This window comes from Macrobrachium nipponense, chromosome 6 (assembly GCF_015104395.2).
Source record: "Macrobrachium nipponense isolate FS-2020 chromosome 6, ASM1510439v2, whole genome shotgun sequence".
In the NCBI taxonomy this organism is placed as follows: Eukaryota; Metazoa; Arthropoda; class Malacostraca; order Decapoda; family Palaemonidae; genus Macrobrachium; species Macrobrachium nipponense.
Window position 1 is genome coordinate 2,205,198 of NC_061108.1, and position 25,000 is coordinate 2,230,197.

General features: G+C 36.0%; 1 protein-coding gene across 3 annotated transcripts in view; it reads right to left on the reverse strand.

Moving 5' to 3' along the window:
- LOC135216326 (cAMP-dependent protein kinase catalytic subunit 1) overlaps nucleotides 1-25,000 on the reverse strand; it is a 794,959-nt gene that overhangs the window by 289,923 nt on the left and 480,036 nt on the right. For all 3 annotated transcript variants that reach the window (XM_064251501.1, XM_064251500.1, XM_064251502.1), the window contains exon 2: nucleotides 23,180-23,617. In XM_064251501.1, the coding sequence (XP_064107571.1) occupies nucleotides 23,180-23,617 (438 nt within the window). The remainder of the gene's footprint in view (nucleotides 1-23,179; nucleotides 23,618-25,000) is intronic.

A 25,000-nucleotide genomic window follows, 5' to 3' on the forward strand; every position in this document is an offset into this window, starting at 1 on the left:
AGAGAGAGGCCCTTTCCAGGAAACGACGTCTTCCTATCCCACCTACAAAAAGGTCACCTCGGGTCCGTTTTGTATTGATTCCTCTCCGCGAAGCTTTCGAAACATGTCTTCGCATTCCGCAGAAAAAGAGAGAGAGAGAGGGGGAGGGAGGTAGAGGGAGAATAAGGAAAGAGAGAGAGACTAAGGGGAAACGCCTCTCAAATGAGGCGAACTACTTAATTCCCATCGCCCCCCCCCCCCAACCAACCCTCCCCCCTGTCCCCCCAGTAGACTTAAAGCAAGCGAAATGTTGACGGCTTAAGAGCCCCGTGGCCGAAAATGGTCTCAGATGGCCCATGGGGGTGGTGTTCCTTCAGAGCCATCTAAGGTTTTTGTTTACGAGTTTGAAGAGAACGCAACACGAGGCAAAATGGCCATAAAGGAGTTTTGTTGACAATAAAACACATCTGGACACAGCAATGGATTCAGTTCCGAGCGAATAATTAAATTTGTCAGCGAAATTCTGTTGACAATAAAACACATCAGAGCACAGCAATGGAATCAGTTCAGATCTAACGATCAAATACATGAGAGAAGCTTTATTGACCAAAAAACACACCAGGACACATCAGAACACTGCAATAGATTCGGTTCAGGACGAATAATTAAATATATGAACACATCAGAGCACAGTAATGGAATCAATTCAGATCTGGCGATCAAATAAAAATAGCTCTATTGACCATAAAACACATCTGGACACATCAGAACACAGCAATGGATTCAGTTCAGAACGAATAATTAAATATATAAGAGAAGTTGTGTCGATAATAATACACATCAGAACAGCAATGGAATAAGTTTAGAGCGAATATTTAAATATATGTACACAAATGTTCACGTCAGAAGCAATCATAAAATTAAACAGCCTTATTCAAAGTACAGATGTAAATAGTTACGACAGAGATCAGCTGCAACAACTAATCTGAAAACGTTCACCTCACTGTCCGCCCTCAAATCTTAAAAACTACTGAGGCTAGAGGGCTGCAAATTGGTATGTTGACCATCCACCCTCCAATCATCATACATACCAAATTACAGCCCTGTAGCCTTGGTAGGTTTTATTTTATTTAAAGTTAACCATAATCGTGCTTCAGTCAGCGACATACGTCACCACCGGACCGTGGCTCGTACGGCGTTTAACCGAGACTTCCAAAAGATAGATCTATTTTCGGTGGTCTTGATTATACAGAAAACTCGATTTCGCCAAAGAAACTTCTGCACATTTTTCACTTGTTTCCTATTGCAATGAATGACAATACGAAAGACCTATATATTGACTGTAAACCTAATTACAAGAATGCATTACATACATATTCTTTTCACAAGGGGATTTACCTTTCTGAAATTCAGGATAACTAACCGGACTACTTAAATAGAAAAAAAAAAAAATCGAGTCCAAACTTCATGATTCGTCATCTCAAATCCCCCAATTGAAGTAAGGTTTGGAATAAGTGGCACATGTCAAACATTTCTTAAGACATGGAAAATATGTGAGAATTTCAGCATTTTTAAGACATAAGTACTGCCACTGTTTAAATTGGCAGAATTTGCCAAATATCTATTAACACACCAGCGCTCAATTTCCGCTTTGATTAGACGAAAAGACTGCTTAAATTTGCTGAATTTAACCTAACAGCAAAAAATATTCAACAAAACTATGACAAAAAAAAAAGGTAATTAAGGGAAGTATGGTAACCAGAACAGGTGCTGGTGCACTATTATCAGGAGTTTCTGATGATGGTGAACAACGCTGGCATATGGCGATATCCTACTACCTTTCAGAGGATACGGACAGGACTTCAGAGCGAAGGACTTCTTGTTTCAGCAAGATTGTTTTATAGCAAACTCCAACACAGAAAATATTAATTAAGAGCAAGGAAAATACAGACCTAGACTAAAACTACACTGATTTTTTTCCGAGTACAAATACCCATGAAATAGGTGACCGAGCATTGCCTCCTAGTCTAGCTTAGTATAGCCAAGCCTAGCCTAGATTAGCCTGGCATAGCCTAGCCTAGCCTAATCTAGGTTAGCCTGACATAGCCTAGCCTAGCCTAATCTAGGTTAGCCTGACATAGCCTAGCCTAGCCTAGCCTAATCTAGATTAGCCTAACATAGACTAGCCAAGCCAAGCCTAATCTAGATTAGCCTAGCCTACTCTAGCCTACCCTAGTCAAGCCTAACCTAGACTATCTTAGCTTAGTCTAGCCTAGAGTTACCTACTACCACAGTGAATGTGGGAAGAGATGGCCTGACCTGTGCAACAAGATTTAAATCCAATTGTGACATCTGATATCCTGGTCACAAATCTGAAGCCAATTCACGAACGGTTAGTTTATCCGCAAATTTTAGTGATCTCTCTCTCTCTCTCTGTTCGGCACCTGTTGCACTCTCGTCATTCCGGCCACTTATTTGCCGAGAGTGATCGAGTGTGTTTATAAAGACACTTATCTCGCCTATGCAGCGTCTACAAATAAACAAGACGATTCCGCTCATCTCGAATCTCCGAAGTTGGAGATCTTGTTCGATATTCCATACGCACCTCGTGCTAAAATTCTCTTTATTCTGTCGGGTGGTGGCTTTGCCCTGAGCCATCTCTCTCTCTCTCTCTCATCTCTCTCTCTCATCTCTCTCTCTCTCTCTCTCTCTCTCTCTCTCTCTCTCTTCTCAAACTGAGGTTATTTGATTTGGAGCCGATCTGTCCTCAGACCTCGGATGAGGACCTGAATCCTCTCTCTCTCTCTCTCTCTCTCTCTCTCTCTCTCTCTCTCTCTCTCTCTCTCTCACACACACACACTAAATTATTATATATATATATATATATATATATATATATATATATATATATATATATATATATATATATATATATATATATATACACACTAAGGAATCACAAAAGTAAGCACTTATCATCTCTCACAAAGAGCAGCACCTACTCTATGGAATAAAGGTATACGATACTCTTAAGTAAACTACACCTTACTAATACGTCCAAAACAAATAAGAATAAAACCTCATGTTTACTTTTATTCATTTCTGCTCGGCTAAAAGAAAAATAAATAAAATAAATAAAAAAAAAAAAAGGTATCAGGTGATTATCATCAAATCCTTCTAAGCCGCAAAAATAAACCACTAAAAAGGGAGAAAGAAGATAAAAAGGGAGAAAGAAGAAAACATCACAGGAAATAATAAAAGGCGGAATACGCGTCTGAAAAGGCTGAACGAGACTTCTGATTAATCATATCTAGTTTACGACTTTTGAGAGAGAGAGAGAGAGAGAGAGAGAGAGAGAGAGAGAGAGAGAGAGAGAGAGAGAGAGAGAGAGAGACGCGTCTCGGGCGGTGGTAGTTCTGGTGGAGAGCCATGAAAAGTCGTCCTAAGTACGACCAGGAATAGAACGAATGAGTGCATATCCGTCGACAAATGCCCAGCGTGTGTCAAACATAGTCTCTCTTCTTCTCTCCTCTGCATTCCTTGCCCTAAATTAACTTGCAGGTCATACTTTTGAAAAGCGGTGGTCACATACATATATTCTCTCTCTCTCTCTCTCTCTCTCTCTCTCTCTCTCTCTCTCTCTCTCTTTTTTTCTCTCCTCTCTTCTCTTCGTGGCAATGATCAGAAACTGACAAAAACTTAAGACATACCTTAAATATGCAAAGCATAATAAAATAAATGAATAAATAAAACACTCGCGAAATAAACGGATTTATTTTGGGAAACTTGAAAAAACGTAGCGATGTCATTGTCGCTTAAAACTAACCTATATATATATATATATATATATATATATATATATATATATATATATATATATATATATATATATAAATATACATTTCTGAATTATATTGCTCAATATACGTTAATAATAATAATAATAATAATAATAATAATAATAATAATAATAATAATAATAATAATAATATAATAATAATAATAATAATAAAAATAATAAATAAATAAATAAATAAAGATAAATAAATAAATAAAATCCACAGTTAAACTTAATGTTTTATAACACAATTTGAAAACCAAACATCTCCACGCGTAAAAAAAAAAAAAAAAAAAAAAGACACCTTCACAGCACGAAAGTACAAATCAACTGACAGCGATAAACTGCAAACAGAATATCAGATCTACATCGAGGGTCACTCCTATCTCCTTGCGGGATAACGGCTCTAGTAGCGCTTTGCAACCGAAGAGTTACGAATGATCCCTGACCACTTCGCGCTGATCCACAAAAATCAACGGACAGCTCTCACCAGCAAGGAAAGGACCTTGATAACTGCCGAAACACATACGACAGTAATCCCACCCTACAAGGCAGGTTAATGACAGGGTTTGGGATTAACAGACGTCATCAGAGTACCTGGCCCAGGTAAGTTCAGGTAAGTAGCCCGCTCTCTTCGGCAGTCCGCTCTACAAGATGCATCTACTACAAGTTCAACATCCTTTCCTTATAGGGAGAATGGATAAAACAAGCCATATGGCTAGAATCCAGCCTGCTATACGCTCGCGTCATCAAGTCACAATGCACGGGATCGGCCGAGTGAGAACTTGAATGTAAAGTTGATCGTACAATCATGTGGTATTCTGTGGTTCTCTGAATTAAATAGATATTCAACAGAAAATTCCGCAGTATGCAAAAGCAGAAATAAAAGAATAATATTAACAAAACCTTAAGTCTTAATTAGGATTATAAATTAAATATGAAAATCACATAAGCTTACAAAAGGGTCACTCGTCCTCCTACAAGTGACATACAACACCAAAGCTCGAGAGAGAGAGAGAGAGAGAGAGAGAGAGAGAGAGAGAGAGAGAGAGAGAGAGAGAGAGAGAGAGGTCTTCCTGACTAATATCTGCCCTTAAAAGAACACATTATTAATATTCTTTACGAGAGAGAGAGAGAGAGAGAGAGAGAGAGAGAGAGAGAGAGAGAGAGAGAGAGAGAGAGAGATTGGTCTTCATGACTGATACCTGCCCTTAAAAGAACACATTATTAATATTCTCTACGAGAGAGAGAGAGATTCGGGTTGTATTTCATCCATGGATTGAAGATCGGGAGATACGACGAATATGGAAACAGCCTCTTCCTATAAAAACAGATGTCTGGACCTTAGCCACTTAAAAATAATACCAAACTTTCTCTTGTACTTTGCCAAAAGGAAGTTGATCTTAAAAAGCCTTTCTTCTGTAATCAACATAATTCAAGACCCTCATCCCTATAAAAAGAAGTGGTCCATTTTCTTCAAGAGAAAACGAACTTTCAAAATGCCTTTCGATAAGATTGGCGATCGACAGAAAGCTAAAACTTGACGGAATGATTCCTGTGAAAGGAAAGAAGTCTACTCAGTACTTTCACCAATCTAAATATATACGTAATTGTTGATCTTTCCCCGATATAAATAAATGAATTTTAATTACTAATCTGAACCGTACCCACCAATTCTTCTCTCTACTTAGATCGAAATGTCTGTGAATATTGAAAGGTTCAAACATTTAAATGAATCATCAGTCATAATATAGTTACCACACATGGACATTGTAAACTAGTGAAAAAAAGGGCACACACAAAGCATCAATTATGATATTTTTGTAGAGCCTGGGATAACACAACGACCACACTGATGATTTTTTTCCAGCCTACGATCGGGAAAGAAACTACATTTGAAAAAAAAATCATAAATGTCAATAATCTTAAAGTCGTTAAATCATTTAGAAGTTGGGTGACTGCAGTTCGAATTCGTCCCATTGATCTAGAAGGATTTCGAAAACTGCAATAAGAAAACAGTTCGAATTCACCCAAAACTGTACACCAAGAAACCAGTTCTGAATTCGCCCAACTGCACACGGAAAAGCTCGAATTCACCCCCACTTATCTAGAATTTTGAAGACTGCAATAAGAAAACGGTTTGAAATCATTCAAAACTGAAAAAATTGTTCGAATTCACCCAAAACTCTACACAAGAATGCATTTCGAATTCACCCAAAATTGCACACAAGAATGCAGTTCGAATTCACCCAAAACTCTACACAAGAATGCAGTTCGAATTCACCCAAAACTCTACACAAGAATGCAGTTCGAATTCACCCAAAACTCTACACAAGAATGCAGTTCGAATTCACCCAAAATTGCACACAAGATAGCAGTTCGAATTCACCCAAAACTCCATACAAGATATCAGTTCGAATTCACACAAAACTCCACACAAGATATCAGTTCGAATTCACCCAAAATTGCACACAAGAAAGCAGTTCGAATTCAACCAAAATTGCACACAAGAAAGCAGTTCGAATTCACCCAAAACTGTAATAAGAAAACAGTTTGAGTTCACCCAAAACTCCACACAAGAAAGCAGTTCGAATTCACCCACTAATCTATAAGATAATTAAAAGAAAGCAAACACACACACACACACACACACACACACACACACACGATAGGGTCTGGCTCCTGCCAATACAGACGTTCTTACATAACGTATCCAAACCGACTTCGAACGCCCCCGTTAACGAAGCAATCTCGGACGAACTGACGAAGTCGACAGAGAGATCTAGGACCTGAGGACGTTAGCGGTCAGTTTTTTTTTTTTCTTTTTTTCGGGAGATGGATTTGTGGCCCTACGGGCGGTGATGGATAGCAAGACTCAGGAGTAAAGTGGTTGAGGAGTTTGTTTATTTTCTGATTTTTTAAAAATGGATTATATTGACTCATTTTATATTTTAAGAAGCAAACGTAAGTGCATTTCGCTTTTGTCTTTCGATCACTGTAGTTTTCAGAAAGATTGGGTTGTGACACCGTTGGAGTGAATGGAATAGAGCAGATTTAATAGAATATAGAATTAAGGCGAAGAAAAAGATACTGATAATGAAAAGGTTTGAAAGGTAACAGGAAGAAAACCTCGCAATTGCACTATGAAACAACTGCTGGCGGTTGGAAAACACTGGATAAAAAGAATATGAACGGAGGTACAGTAAAAGGAATGAAAGGGGTTGCAGCTAGGGGCCTTAGTAAGGGGCGGTGCAAAGAACCGTAAGTAATGCCAACAGTACACCTCCCCCCCCCCCCCCCCCCCCGCGTATAAAATGAAGCAAAGACCTCTCAAAACGAAGGAAGTCACGGGAAACCTTAGAAGACATAAGCGAAGCATGAATTCCAAAGCCTGGCGTTACCACGAAGTAATATCACAAACAGAGCAGTCAAGGAAGTAGTACTAATTCCACTGTTTTATATCTATATATCTATATATATATATATATATATATATATATATATATAATAAAAATTATGTATTATTATATATAAATAAAATATATATATATATATATATATAATATCTATATATATATATATATATATAATAATATATATATATATATATATATATATATATATATAATATATATTATATATATATATATCATATATATATATATATATATATGTGAGTGTGTATGTGTGTTTGATTTTAAATCACGAAGAAGTAAAAAAAATGTGATGATTATACGAACAAAGTTACAGCCACGAAGGAGAATGAAACACTGGAGATGCCAAGTAGTTCCGTCTTATTACGAAGATATGGTCACAACATATATAATATATATTTTATTTTCTCCCATTCAAAGGTAATTCGGGCCCCTGGAAATCAGAATCTGTAGAACATTAACCAAAATATCACTACCACATGAAACACCAATAAAAGTTGCACCCGAGAATAAACTGTGCAACTTACAAATGCAACTTGTAAAGCGCGCAGCTTACAACCACCAGAAAATACTGCTATTTAAGAGATCAGGGAACGTATTAAAATGAATAATAACCAAATTCCGTCAACCTCGAACGTCAGGTCACGAAGAAATCACACGGCACGATTGAAATCGACACGGCACAGACAAATGAATGATCTTACATACGACACGACCCAACGCTTTCCATTTTCAAACGATGATAGTAAGATTCTTTTATTAGGGGAAAAAAAACTTACCTGCATAAAATCTATCGTTTTTAACCTGCTGCTGTCTCATAACGTTCAAGACGTAGATGCAACATTCGGCGGTCACATAGTCGCTGAGGTAACCGGCCATGACAAGTTTGCAGAACGAATGACGATTCAAGATCCGATTATTGAAGAGAGCGGAGCGAATGGATGTATATATATATATATCGGTAAAACACCAGGACACTACACTGAGGAAAGACACAAGTGACAAGTAACGACAGCAATCCGCTGAAAATCAGGAGACGAAATGCTTAACAGGCAACTGCTCAAATCGCCGGATGTCTTCATCGTCACAAAAAGGCAAAATTGACTTTGTTGTTTCGTCCGAAGACAATGAGACCGCGGTCGACAAATCTGACACGAAATATGGATCAAGACCATTTGAAAACCAGTCGCTTTTAAAGGCTTGAAAAATGACCCATCGGTCTTCTGAAACGGTTGAGTCCAAATTCTCGTCGACAAAAGCATCAACCTTGAGTCCTCCTGGGCCAGGTAATGATGAGATAATAAGCCCCGTCACACCTTGCATCTATTTTCACAAGGCAGCAGAGTTCGGCATTACATCACTAGGGGACTGTAACTGCTTACCTCCTCCTGTACTGCACCTCTCACTGCACTGAGAGCTCTAAAATACAGGGAATACATATTTCAAGACTTAGCTACGAGTTACTTAACAAGCTAAGATGATCGATGTCACGCGTGAACCAGGATAATTGACTTCTGATTTTTTTTTGGGGGGAAGCCTATCCAGAAAGATAAGGGACGACTTTATCGATGTGCCATATTATAAAACAAGTTGTTATTTGGTCTAAAAATTGTCTCGCACGTCTATAGATAAATATTGAAATACAAACATAAATTGACAGGTAAAACTGTTCTGTTACAACAGAATTACATCTAATAAACGGAGCCCATAAAAACGCCAAAATATAGAGAAAATACTATATTTCAGACTGCTGTCTCTCTCTTCATCTACCTAACGAGAGACAGCAGTCTCTGAAATATAGTATTTTCTCTCTAAATTTTGGCGTTTTTATGGGCTCCTTCTTATAAGACACATAAATTATCATCAGCGGGCGTGACCTACTTAAACGGCTACCTGTGGATGGATGGATCCTTTGGTATAAATACCGCCTTTTCTGTAACTTTTCTCATTCATTACCCACCTGGAGAAAAAGACAGCAGTCTCTGAAATATAGTGCTTACTTTCTATATTTTGACGTTTTAGGAAATAGATAACTCTTTTTTTTCTTTTAAGTCAGGCAAACCTTCAACCTTCCCATATTCTTATATTAAGACATTTCAAAACCTGATGCGAAATAACTCAATCATTTAAAAGCAACACCCCTTGCCTTCTTCTTCTTCTTCTTTGCCAACCAACCCAAACACTCACCTTTCCCTGGGCAGCCACAACAGCATTCAGGATACCCTCCAAACGGCAACGAGAAGAAACAATAGGAATATAGATATATATATATATATATATATATATATATATATATATATATATAATTCCCAAAACCTCCGTCAGCCTCAAGACCTTTACTCTGACAGAACATTGGTTTTGCAATTCTCGCTTTAAGTCCATGAAAATATTGATAACAATTTCACCAAACATTTATTCAGACTGGTTTTTAAAAAATGACAAAAATATATAATTCCTTCCTGGAAAAAGGGGAATCACCTTCCTCACCTTGGCAATCAGTGAGAAAAATGTATGGCTCAGCATCTAGTGTCATTTGAGGTGTTGTTCTACACTTACTGACTGTGATAGTAATGAACGTTAACCTTGCTAGGTCAGCTTGTCTTAAAATATTATTTATTTATTTATTTTTTCTTTACTTATAACTGGTCCCCCGTTACTTCTTTCTAATGGACACCACGTTCTTCTGAAGATTGAATTTCAGGTCAATGGCCCCTTTGGACTCGTTCCACATGAATAGGCTTCTTCTTCTTCTTCGTCTTCTAATAATAATAATAATAATAATAATAATAATAATAATAATAATAATAATAATAATAATAATAATTCACATGTAACCGTTAAAGTCAGTTTTAGATGGTCAAGCCAAACACCAGTTGTCAAAAAAAAAAAATAAAAAAAAAAAAAATAAACCTGAAAGTCTCTACCTGTGCCACCTCCCACCACTTTTTTTTTTTTTTTTTTTTTTTTGTTTTTTTTTTTTAACATATACCATACAGGTTACCCCGTAAGTTTCCTAATTAAAAGAACAGGCTTGACACATTGCAACGGCGTCTGGTGAATTCTAATGAGTTAGAAGAAAATATCGGATGGCCTCTGCCCACGTGCATGAGAAAACACAGACAGTTTGACCTTATGTCGATTTTATATGTCTGTTGTGGCCGAAGAATTTTATGGAAACGGTTTACGCGACTGAGAAGAAATAAAGGCGCGAATGTATTTAGTCTTCGTTGGAAGATATTCTATATTTTATTTTGTATTATTAATCTTCGTTGGAACATATTCTTTATTTTATTTTATATATAATTTCTCTCTCTCTCTCTCTCTCTCTCCTCGTCTCTCTCTCTCTCTCTCTCTCTCTCTCTCTCTCTCTCTCTCTCTCTCTCTCTATATATATATATATATATATATATATATATATATGATATATATATATATATTCTATATATATATATATATATCTATCATCTCTCTCTCCTCTCTCTCTCTCTCATATATATATATATATATATATATATATATATATATATATATACACACACACACACACACACATCGTCACGAATAGAAATGCTGATATCAACCTACAATCCGCTATGGTTTCTCATTGAGCTGGCCTTATGCCAGCACGGGCCCTTGCTCATAGAGCAGCCCGTAAACAATCTACTCACATTCTTACTGAAACGAAACATATTATTTGAAAGGTGTACTACCTAGAGAAGGCTGAGGAAAGTAAGGTAAAAGAGAATATGAACGGAGGTACAGTAAAAGGAATGAAAGGGGTTGCAGTTAGAGGTCCTACGGAAGGGTCGATGCAATGAACCTCAAGTAATGCCTATAAAACGTGAAACAGATACGCGTAGATTTTTTTTAACGACGGGCAAGTATTGATATCTCTGGTATTCTGTACAGTCTGGTCCGTATACGAATGGGAAGGTATCCCCGCATGTTAAATCTGTGATTCTAAATCTTTAATGTTAAATCTGCAGTGACAGGTGTGGGGGGCCATATTAGGTCACATGCTGACCACAAGCTTTCAGAACGACGCTGGCTGACCAGCTGCACGGCATAGTTGCTGAGGGCATTTTGCTTTTTGAAAGTCGGGGCATACTTTTCCATCGATATCACAGGTATGGTTATCTATCTATCTATCTATCTATATATGACAATAGTCTTGAAAGCTTGTAAGTTTTCCTGGATAAATACCTCCAATAGATACTGCCCTGTTTAAATTGAGGTCCGTTATTAAATAAAAAATAACTAAAAGAATAAATACATAAAATAAGAAAGTAAATAAATAAATAAATAAACATATAAATGTATGCATTATATATATATGCATACATTATAATATTAATATATATAATATATAATTATATATTATATATATATATATTATATTATATATGTATGTATGTATGTTATATAATACTATATTAAATTATATAAAGTTATCCTGTTCGGTGACTGACACACGATGGCAGTCGATGCGAACTTCAACAGCGACTCGAATTACCGACATAGGTTCCCAAATTACATTTGGGACAAGTAAACAAATATACCGTTGAGTCGCATCAACCCCTGCGGTAGGGTGTCCTTGAACTTGAAAAGACTTCTGATTTTTAAGGGGTTTTTGAAGATAAAATAAATTTAAATCATGGGTACATATTGCGAGTAAACGACGGTGAAGCTCTCGTTTTTACAAGTTTATATGTTGAACGGTATATTGTTTACTTGTTCCCAAATGTAATTTGGGAACCTATGTCTGGTATTAATCGAGTCGTCTGTGAAGGTTAGCATCGACTGCCATCGTGGTGTCAGTCACCGAACAGGAATAACTTTATCTAAGAAAGAATTTTCGGCAATACGCAAACCATGCAATAATATATATATATATATATATATATATATATAATATATATATTATATCTATATATATATATATATATATAGTAATGGTCTCAATGACTTACAGTGAAAAAGTTCTCTTCGGATTCCATACATTTAGCATAGTTCCGGGAAATGAATAAAAAAAAATCTACATATTTCGTAGGCACTGATACATAAAGTAACCTACTTTTACCAAATCGAGAAAAAAATGACCGGTAGAATTGGTAGGAACTGATACATAAAGTAACCTACTTTTATTGAAACAAGAAAAAAAAAATGACTGTGGAGGAAATCTTTTAAGAAGTGCACGAAAGAAATTTCTGTTTTTATAAAGACAGCTGCGTAATTCGTGTCCTGTTTTCTAGAGGAAGTTATGAGATAACCGCAGGAAATAAGCTTATGAATGCAAATAAACGGAAGTTGCTCATTGGGAAGTTTCTACAATTCGATGGAATTCCAAACTTCTTTTGAGATTCGATCTCAAAGGGACACCAGTTACATTTAAGCTTCTGCTATTATTATTATTATTATTATTATTTATTATTCTTATTATTATTTCTATTATTATTATTATTATTATTATTATTATTATTATTATTATTATTATTCAGGAGACGAATCCTATACTTATGGAACAAGCCCACCACCACAGGGGCCACTGACTTGAAATTTAAGCTTCCAAAGAATATTATGGTGTTCATTTCAAAGAAACAAAAGAAGGTAACAGGTAATGCAGAGAAAAGAGATTAGTTATTAATCAGAGAAAATGTAAATAAACAAACAAATAGGTAAATATGTAAGTAAAATATTATTAAAGTACATGGAGCATTGTTTTAGGGCAATAATTCATTGCAACCTCACTGTTTCACTTTTCAGTTTTCTGAAAAGCAAGCTACTGCCCGGCTTTCTGTCCGTCCGCACTTTATTCTGTCCGCCCTCAGATCTTAAAAAAACTACTGAAACTACAGGGCTGCAAATTGGTTTATCGATCATCCACCCTCCAATCATCAAACATACCAAATTGCAGCCCTCTAGCCTCAATAGTTTTTATTTTTATTTAAGGTTAATGCTCTAGACATAATCGTGCTTCTGGCAACGATATAGGAAAGGCCACCACCGCCCCGTGATTCAAATTTTAAGGGCCGCGGCTCATACAGCTCTTTATATACCGAGACCACGTAAAGAAAGATCTAATTCTGGTGGCCTTGATTATAAGCTGTAGAGGCTGTACAGAAAACGTCAATTTTTTACTTGTTTGAAATCAAAATTAAATGGTGCCCAGACAGATGACGAATTTGTTATGCCGTTATGATTTTTTTTTTTTTTTTTTTTTTTTTTGAAGGGGAGTGCATCCTATCTCGCCGCGACTGTTTTTAGGATGTGCTCTTGGAGACCGGAGTTGGAAATGTCAACTGACAAAGAGAGGTACAGGTTCGTGATTGACACCTGCAGCAGGAAGTTGATGGGACGGGGGGAGATATCTTCCAAGGGCGGACCCCAATTCCAGAGAGAATGTTTTCTTCTTCTTCTTCTTCTTCTTCTTCTGTTTACACTGGCGTGTTCTTCTCCAGGGTTGGTTGCCCTTTTGCTTCGTAAGAAAGAAAACGCAAAAAAGAAAAAAAAAATTTGCCAACGAACTTGTCACACTGACATTAGTGCTAGGTCAGAATGACGTCAATGCTGTGTCAGAATGACATCAATGCTGTGTCAGAATGACATCAGTGCTGTGTCAGAGATACATCAGTGCTGTCATATTGACCACAATGTTGTTCAGACTAACATCAGTGCTGTGTCATACTGACATCAGTGTTGTGTCTTACTGACAAAAGTATTGTGTCGACTGACATCAGTCAGTGCTGTGTCAGAATGACGTCAGTGCTGTGTCATACTGACATCAGTGCTGTGTCATACTGACATCAGTGCTGAGTCGACTGACGTCAGTGCTGTGCCATACTGACAAAAGTGTTGTGTCATACTGATATCAGTGCTGTGTCATGGTAACATCAGTGCTGTGTCATACTGTCAAAAGTGCTGTCATACTGACATCAATGCTGTGTCATACTGACAAAAGTGTTGTGTCATACTGACATCAGTTGTAGTAAATGAATGTCTTATCATTTTCCTCTCAAAAAAAAATCTTGTCGTCATTTTTTTTTTTTTTTGAAATGACAAGTACTGAGAGGCAGTTACATACCATTACGTAAAACAATCATAACTTTTATGTAATGAACAAACAAACAAAAGGAAGAGATCTGAACAAAGAATCTTTTGTTAACGTCGTCGCTCGAGTCTTTCGTTACGGTAGGGTTTTGTTTGCTTTTGTAAATACCCTCCCATACCAAACTAATATATATTGGCATGTGAGCGTATAGACGCAATTGCTAAATTTAAAAAATCCCCTCCCACAAAAAAAAAAAAAAACTTACATAAACATGAAAAACCCAAAGGAGACACAAATCACAAGATAAGCCCGAAACGACAACAAGAAATTCCAAGGACAAACATAGAACAAGAAATAAGGACAAGAGAAAGGGCACAAACAAAGACATGAAACAAAAACAAGAACAACCGAAAAAAAAGAAAAAATGGAGGAGGAGAAGAAGAAGAAGAAGAAGAAGAAGAAAGGACTAACCATATAGCCTTGAAGAGGGTGTTGTGTCTGTATGTGAAAGACCCGCATTTAAAGCCGAAAAAAATAACAACAATGGCAGGTTGGCAGAATGAAAAGAATGGTCTCTTTCCCTAAATCTAATAAATTCAAATCTCCTTTTTCATGGTCATTAAGACCACCGCCTCTCTCTCTCTCTCTCTCTCTCTCTCTCTCTCTCTCTCTCTCTCTCTCTCTCTCTCTCTCTCCTTTTAGGCTTTTGTTCTACAGTAGATGAAATAATCGTCTCCTGTAAGGACCTCAGCAGCTATAAAGGACCTTTATATCTTCAGGGCGTAGGTACCAATGCCTTGTAAGGTGGGGAGGGGGGTGGGGAGAGGAGGGAAGGAGGGGCAAGGGGAGGAGTTCCCTTCACCCTAATCAATGATAAGCTGACACTGAATTACGCCATTGTTACAATATTTCCCTTTTTTTGGATCTTATCTCTGTTTTTTATATCATTAAATACCCCGAATAACACTTCACCACTCCTGTGATTTTCCTTCTTATTTAATCATTATTCACTAATAATAATGACACCATCAGCTGAAGCCCAGTTGGCAATGATGATGATGATGATGATGATGAGGTAGAAGATCGATCGATGGCACTTGGAACCCCGACGTTACCGGAAGTTCAGATTTGAGGTCAGGTCAATTGGGACGAATTGCGGAGAAAGTTTCCTCCAATGAGGAAAGTTGTCTTGTTTTGTAAAAAAAAAAAAATTCCACAATTCCCTTTAGCCTTTCTTGTAAGGCAAATCCTCCCACAATTTCCTGAACCTTTCTTTCGGAATCCAACCCTACGAATGTTTATGATTTTGACTAGATCTGTATCTCAAAGTACAAATAATTCATTTTCCCGTCTCTGGTTTGAAGGCGAAAGTATGCATGTATGTTTATACTTGATGATAAACACGTAATACACAACTTTTAATTATCTACACTACTAATTAACCCAAGGAAGTGTCCCTTCATCTTGTTGACGCAAGAACTCCGAGAAATAGTTTTGTGGTCAATTTTTCTTATCCAATCAAGGAAAGGCACAAAAAAGTAAGATTTTTTTTTTCTCGTAGCCTCTATACAAAACCCTAGCCCTAAATTATACATAAAAAAATACTATCCCTTCTCTCGTTCATTCCTAAAGTAAAACAACCTATTCCTTATGGCAAAACACCCGTATTTCTAAAAGCTTTTCACAGCTGGCGTCAGATATTTACATACGAATATTCTAATGACCCCTTTAATACCAGCCTGGATATATTTATGAATAATGTAAAGACAATATACGTTAACTGAGATTGTAAATGTGTTATTATCATGAAAACTAATCTGTTTTTTATTACATATCCCAATTTACGTTAGCCTTTGTTAACTGTCGTATCTGTAGGTTAGGGACCCCATTAAGCATCATATTTCTCCAAGTAGTTCAAGGGAGTTGACCGACCAAGTTTCTCATATAACTCATAACTTAATTCACCTTCTTCCGGACATTTAGCGAGAAAGATATTTCTGAGAGAAACTGGGTCTTTCGTTTCTGAAAACTAACTCTTTGCGATCTGTAAGGATGAGAACTTTGACAATTATAGCCACAACAACAGATTATATAAAAAAGCTGACATCCAGCTTTAATCAAACACTTTCATCACATTTCCTTTTGCATCTGCGATACTTTTGACGTCCAGAAACATTAAAACATCGCCAATTTCCAGAAGCCTAAATTCATATTAGCAATCTATGATGAATCGGAAAAAAATAAAATACCCCAATTTGAATTCTGTAAATATCACTGGCCGGACGCCGAGGTTAATATCAACGCCACCTTCATACTAGAAAAATATAACATGATGTAATCCAAGTCAACCAATAAAAATATCCTTTTGATTATAACCCCTTCTATATCAGTTCATGAATAAAACCCTGATTCACGCAACATTTATTTCTTATCTATCGTCCGATTAAGCAATTCATTTGTGTTAAATTAGGCGGTTATATACTCTTTAATAAATTATAAATAATATAAATATATATCTGTGTATGTATTTGTATATATATTTTTTATTTAAATTTATATATATATATATATATATATATATATATAGATATATATATATATATATATATATTATAATAATATATAATATATTATATATATTATATGTATATATATATATATATATATACTATATATAATATATACATATATATATATTTATAGATCTATATATATATCTATTATATATATAGATGTATTATATAAATGATATAGAGAATATATATATATATATATATATATATATATATATATATATATATATATGATATAGTATATATATATATATATTACATACACACACACATGCATATCTATCTGTATATATATTATATATAGTATATAATATATATATATATTATATATACCACACACATTTTTTAAATTAGTCTCCCTATTTAGGAAAAGGCGAAGTGGCGAATTATAAGGCAATTTACATGTCTGGAGTACTCTCTCTCTCTCTCTCTCTCTCTCTCTCTCTCTCTCTCTCTCTCTCTCTCTCTCCCACTGCCTGGGAAAAGATCAATACGCGTCCACCAAAACACTATTCTATCTCCTTTCGTGTTCCCTTCCTCTCATGTCTCTCGCCCGATTTTTTTATTTTCCAATTATCTCCATTTCCCCAATTCGCCTGCAACAAGTTTATTTAGCTTTATTATTCTTCCTGTCCCCGTTTAATTGCTCTTTCCTCTTCCCGGAGTCTCATTTATGATTCAAAAGTGCCGGCATTTCACGTCTCTCTCTCTCTCTCTCTCTCTCTCTCTCTGAGTGTGACTATATTTATCGTCATTCTCTCTTTCTCTCTCTTTCTCTGAGTGTGGCTATATTTATCGTCTCTCTCTCTCTCTCTCTCTCTCTCTCTCTCTCTCTCTCTCTCTCTCTCTCTCTCTCTATAGGCTAACACACTGCAATCTATTCTACCAGATTTTCAAGTAAAGGATTTAAAAATATCTCTCTCTCTCAATCTGCCCATTTTTCTCTCTCTTTCTCTCCCTTATTCTGCTTCTCTCTCTTCTCTCTCTCTCTCTCTCTCTCTCTCTCTCTTCTCTCTCTCTCTCTCTCTCTACGCTAACAAACTACAGTCTATCCCAACAGACTTTCAAGGAAACAACTTTACTATTTCATTACTTTTCTTAAAAAGTACCCTTTTTTTCACTCACTCAAGTAACATACTTTTGAAAAAAATTTCCAGAGTGGCATTAAACACTTATGAATACGTGAAGCCCACTATGGAAAGCTTTAGATACAACCATGGAGACAAAATGAGCTGAAGAAAGGTACAAGAAAGCACAGAGTGAAAGTTAAGAAAGAAAGCAAAAAATATGGAATTCTCTCGAAGCAATAATTTCTCTAAGAACAGGATGAGAAATACTTATTAGACACAGACTACATACGAGCACAAAATGAACTGACGGAAGAAAGGTAAAAGAAAGTAAGGAGAAAGTAAAGAAAGCAAAAAGCATAGAATTTACTCGTAGTATTCATTTCCCTAAGACGAAGCAGAAAAATGGTTAGCAGGAGTTCCACCCAAGACCGATCAATAGCGAGACTCTCTCTCTCTCTCTCTGGCTTTACCGCTGAATGACTCAACCAGCGCTAACTAGTTTTCGTGGTCCTCCTCAGGAATTCCCGGAAAAATACGGATGTTTACAGGAATTCCCGAATAAAAAAACGTTCTAACGGAATTCCCGGAAAAAGACAGATGTTTACAGGAATTCCCAGGAAAAACGTTTTAAAGCAATTCCCGGAAAATGACAGAAGTTTACAGGAATTCCCGAACAAAAAAAGTTTTAAAAGAATTCCCGGAAGACAGATGTTTACAGGAATTCCAGAAATAAAACGTTTTAAAGGAATTCCCGGAAGACATGTTTACAGGAATTCCCGGAAAAACGTTTAAAAGGAATTCCCGAAAAAAAACTTTAAATGAATTGCCAAAAAAAAAAAACGTTTTAATGGAATTCCCTGGAAAAATACAATGTTTACAGGCATTCCTTAAAAAATTCCGGGAAAAGAAAGATATTTACAGGAATTCCCTGGATAAACAGTTTTAATGGAATTCCCGGAAAAAGACAGATGTTTACAGGAATTCCTTTAAAAATTCGGGGAAAAGAAAGATATTTACAGGAATTCCCTGGATAAACAGTTTTAATGGAATTCCCGGAAAAAGACAGATGTTTACAGGAATTCCTTTAAAAATTCGGGGAAAAGAAAGATATTTACAGGAATACCCTAGAAAAAGTTTTAAAGGAATTCCCGGAAAAAGACAGATGTTTACAGGAATTCCCGAAATAAAACGTTTTAAAGGAATTCCCGGAAAAAGACAGATGTTTACAGGAATTACCGAAATAAAACGTTTTAAAGGAATTCCCGGATAAATACGGATGTTTACAGGAATTCCCGAAATAAAACGTTTTAAAGGAATTCCCGGAAAAAGACATGCTTACAGGAATTCCCGAAATAAAACGTTTTAAAAGAATTCCCGGATAAATACGGATGTTTACAGGAATTCCCAAAACAAAACGTTTTAAAGGAATTCCCGGAAAAAGACATGCTTACAGGAATTCCCGAAATAAAACGTTTTAAAGGAATTCCCGGAAAAATACAGATGTTTACAGGAATTCCCGAAATAAAACGTTTTTAAGGAATTCCCGGAAAAGACAGATGTTTACAGGAATTCACGGAAAAAGACAGATGTTTACAGGAATTCCCGAATAGAAAAACGTTTTAAAGAAATTTCCGGAAAAGACAGATGTTAACAGGAATTCACGGAAAAAGACAGATGTTTACAGGAATTCCCGAATTAAAAAAAAAAAAAACCTTTTAAAGGAATTCCCGAAATAAAAGTTTTAAAGGAATTCCCGGAAAAAGACATGTTTACAGTAATTCCCGAAATAAAACGTTTTAAAGGAATTCCCGGATAAATACGGCTGTTTACAGGAATTTCCGAAATACAACGTTTTAAAGGAATTCCCGGAAAAAGACAGATGTTTACAGGAATTCCCGAAATAAAACGTTTTAAAAGAATTCCCGGAAAAATACGGATGTTTACAGGAATTCCCGAAACAAAACGTTTTAAAGGAATTCCCGGAAAAATACAGATGTTTACAGGAATTCCCGAAATAAAACGTTTTAAAGGAATTCCCAGAAAAGACAGATGTTTACAGGAATTCACGGAAAAATACAGATGTTTACAGGAATTCCTGGAAAAAGACATGTTTACAGGAATTCCCGAAAGAAAAAAAAACGTTTTAAAGGAATTCCCGGAAAGACATGTTTACAGGAATTCCCGAATAAAAAAAGTTTTAAAAGAATTCCCGGTAAAAGACAGATGTTTACAGAAATTCCCGGGAAAAACGTTTGAAAAGAATTCCCGGAAAAAGACAGATGTTTACAGTAATTCCCTAAATAAAACGTTTTAAAGGAATTCCCGGATAAATACGGATGTTTACAGGAATTTTCAGAAAAAAAAACGTTTTAAAGGAATTCCCGGAAAAAGACAGATGTTTTCAGGAATTCCCGTATAAAAAAGGTTTTAAAGGAATTCCCTGAAAAAGACGGATGTTTACAGGAATTCCCGGGAAAAAAGTTTTAAAAGAATTCCCAGAAAGACAGATGTTTACAGGAATTCCTTAAATAAAACGTTTTAAAGGAATTCCAGGGAAAAACAGTTTTATAGCAATTCCCGGGAAAATTTGGATGTTTACAGGAATTTCCGAATAAAAAAAGTTTTAAAGGAATTCCCGGATAAATACGGATGTTTACAGGAATTTCCTGGAAAAACATTTTAAAAGAATTCCCGGAAAGACAAATGTTTACATGAATTCCCGGAAAAATACGGATGTTTACAGGAATTCCAGGGAAAACATTTCAAAAGAATTCCCGGAAAAAGACAGATGGTTACAGGAATTCCCGGGAAAAAAAGTTTTAGAGATTTTTTTAAATTAAGCGTACATTCTACAAACAATATAATTGCTATGAAAATGCCGACGCCAACTAAATGTGAAGTCTCCTAACCCTAATTATTTTTATATTACTGAAAACATCAACTTTTTTATGTTATTAAATTTCACAACATATGATTTGATAAACTTATTTAATGCATGAAAACCAATAATTCTCGCTTTTATTTCAATTAACTCTTTCACTGTCGATTTTCCATCAGTCCCAGCTGAATGAAATGCCTTCAGAGACGAGTGTAACATAAAACTATAAACGCTATTTCTTTTGACCATAATTGGACACGAAAAACGTGGTTTATATAACACTTTTTAGTGTAGAGCGGAGGTATACACATCTGTAAAACTTATGATTAACACATGCCGGAAAAGTATTGCATACACATTGAAAATGACTTGAAAACTCGTACTCAACCTGTTTGTGGTGTGTGTTTAATAAGTTGCCGCCATGTGTTTACTTAATTTTACTGCAGTTTGGAAGTATACACATCTGTAAAACATATGACTAGAGATGCAAGCTGAAAACTGGAGTATGTAGAGACAAATATTTAATTATCCAAACCCACAGATTAATTGATCTTATATAAATCAGTTAAATTGTGGAAATGGTATTCAAATATGCCTCTATATATAATCCAGTCTCCAGTCTTCATCACTAGTCAACTGTACATCTCTACAGCATAAATGTTTATAAAGAAACTGTACTGAGAGGTACTAAACACTTAAGAGAAAAAATATTTAAATATATATAAAAACATGAAAACCTGCAACATGACCAGTTTTTTTTACTGTTTTAAATACTGAAAATGAGGAAAAAAATTTGGGCTTAAATAGAAAAATAAAATAAAATAAACCCATTCAAATTCATAATGACAATAAAAAACATTAATTAGAAACGAGTGTGATTTTTAAGACGTCAGTAACGAGAGAGAGAGAGAGAGAGAGAGAGAGAGAGAGAGAGAGAGAGAGAGAGAGAGAGAGAGAGAGACTGCTGCAGCATCAAAGGAGAAAAGAACCAATTTCACAGCACTCAGAAACGCCATCATCTCAAGTGTGGAGGAGGTTGGGCTTTATTTACAAAGGTCACATCTCTCTCTCTCTCTCTTCCACAAAATTAATTAACCTCTACCCTGCAATTCACATCTCACTTCCTAGACACTTGTCGTTCACTATTTTATCGTAAATAATTAAATATATGGATAAATAAGTAAAGTAATAAGTCACTCTAGCCTCCGGGAAGGGAAAAAGTCTTCAAAGCGCTTGTCGTAAATTCCATCTTTATTATGTGTGAAAATGTATTAAAGAATAATATATTACGTATGGAAATGTGTTGAAGAATAATGTATTATGAACGAAAATGTATTAAAGAACAATACATTACGCAAGGAAATGTGTTGAAGCACAATGTATTACGTACGAAAATGTATAAAAAAATACTGTATTACTTACGAAAATGTATTAAATAACACTGTGCAAAATATGCCAGTGTGTAATAGAGCAATGTATTACGTATGGAAATGAATTGAAGAACATGTACTACCTACGAAAATGTATTCAACAACATGTATTACGTACGAAAATGTATTAGAGAACATTGTATTAAGCATTGAAATGTTTTAAAACAGATTACGCATAAAAATGTATTACAGAACATTTATTACGTACGAAAATGTATTAAGGAACATGTATTACGTACGAAAATGTTTTAGGAATATTGTATTAAGTAGGAAAATGTATTAAAGAACATGTATTACGTACGAAAATGTATTAAAGAAAAAAACGTGTGATTAAAATTTTCATCCTGAAAAGACCTTCATTTAAAATTTTGTAACACACCAAAAAGGAAATTTTGACGAATTGTTAACTGATTTTTTCAATTGTTACACCTTTCATACCTTTAAACTCTCAATCTTCCTTTCAGCGCTGAATGACCTCATAGGTCCCAGCGCTTGTTCTTTTGCCTGACTTTTATATTCTATTCCATATGACGTACGGATGACATAAAAAAAAGTGGAGAATATCTCGTCATTTGTTTTCGTTGTCATTCTAGAGGTATTTAACACGGTTGGAATAGTGTGACATAAATTAAAAATAAATAAATAAATAAGTAAATAAATTAATAAAAAATCAATTAACGCATGAAAACAAATTCTCAGAAGTAAGGTCAGATTCTTGTCGACCTCAAATGACGTCCGAGTGGGAGTTTTTTGATCCTTCATCTCCAGTGACTTTTTGCAAAGGATTTCTTCGTAGTCGGCGTCCTTGACGTATGATTAGGAATCTCTATACTTCGGTTCGTCTTTACCGAAATATTACTACCCGAAAAAAAAGAATAAAAAAGCAATAACGACGAAGACATAAAAAACGCCTCGAGCGGGGTACTCACAGTCAAAAGGTTTGTCGGGCTTGGGCATGTCGCCGGATGTGGCCTTGCCGAGCCTGGCCGTTGGGGACGATCCGGTATTGGCGGAAGAGGACGCCGAAGATGCCTTGACGTCCGCGCTGGCGTGGTGGTCCTCCGAGGAAGCTCCTACTCCGCCGCCCGAGGTCTTCTTCCTGTCGGAGTCCTGGGCGTTGATGAAATTGAAGGGGTCGGATTTCGGGTCCCGCTTGCTCTTCTTGGAATCCTCCTGAGGTGGGTGCTGGTTGAGTTTGAGGGGGGCGTTCACGCTCCCTCCCCCTCCTCCACCGCCCTGCTGCTGAAGGCTTGACGGAGGCTGCTGCTGCGAGACGGACCGATCCAACGAATCGGGCTGGGGCGGCGAGGGAGCGCCGTTGATGGGCGTGTAGGAACCAGTCTGCAAGGAGTCCGCTCCCTTCTTCCCTGCGGAGGAGAGAAGAAAAGATAAGAGGGATTAGATGGAGTTTGCTAATGAATAATAATAATAATAATAATAATAATAATAATAATAATAATAATAATAATAGTTACAAAACTGGAATATAATATAAATATCTAATAATAACAAATATCTAAAACAAAAAGATATAATATTCCTTCATATTAGCATCAAAGAGAACGTCCTAATACTCAACAACACCAAGAGATATATAAAAAGTTCATCAACCTCAGATCCTGAACAAAAATAAAATAAAATTAAATATAAAACAAAATAACATAAAATAAAAAAATTAAACGGTTTGAAAAACCTGTTACAACAAAAGCACCATAATTCTTCTAATTACTGATACACAAATTCTCTCTCTCTCTCTCTCTCTCTCTCTCTCTCTCTCTCTCTCTCTCTCTCTCTCGCTTTATAATGTGACTTTTAATTCTTACATATATTGTCATTATATACAGCAATGACATTCCTTAAATGTATATCCCACTGAGTCAGTCTCTCTCTCTCTCTTTAACATGACTATTTTCATGCTTGTGCATATTGTCATCATAATAGACAACCAAGATATCACACATTGAAAAACATATCTTTTGAGTCTCTCCTCTCTCTCTCTCTCTCTCTCTCTCTCTCTCTCTCTCTCTCTCTACTGCTTGACTATTTTTCATGCTCGTACATATTGTCATCATGAAGAGCACAATACAAAGAAAAAAACTATCACATTGAAAAAAAATAAAAAAACATCTTTTGAGTCTTCTCTCTCTCTCTCTCTCTCTCTCTCTCTCTCTCTCTCTCTCTCTCTCTCTCTCTCTCTTTTAACATGACTATTTTCAAGCTTGTACATATTGTCATCATAAGAGACAACAAAGATATCACATTGAAAAAACATATCTTTTGAGTCTCTCTCTCTCTCTCTCTCTTAACATGACTATTTTCATGCTTGTACATATTGTCATCATAAGAGACAACAAAGATATCACATTGAAAAAAACATATCTTTTGAGTCTCTCTCTCTCTCTCTCTCTCTCTCTCTCTCTCTCTCTCTCTCTCTCTCTCTCTCTCTCTCTCTCTCTCTCTCTCTCTTTCCGGTCTGCAAGACCTGGCGGCTGCAAATAGCAGCCGTTCCACATCACGCCTCTGTCCTGGGAGCTAAATATACCTCTGGCCTCCTCGACTCTATAAATACGAGACGAGATTTGTGAATTTGAGAGCAGGAAGATTTCTTCCACCTATTTATACCAACGATGCCGGGAGGGAGATCTCAAATAACCCTCTCATTAGCGGAATAAGACAGCTATATAGAGTGCTTCCACTTCCTTTCTGTCTGTCTGTCTGGTAGCTTCTTTTCAGAGCATCTCGGGGAGATT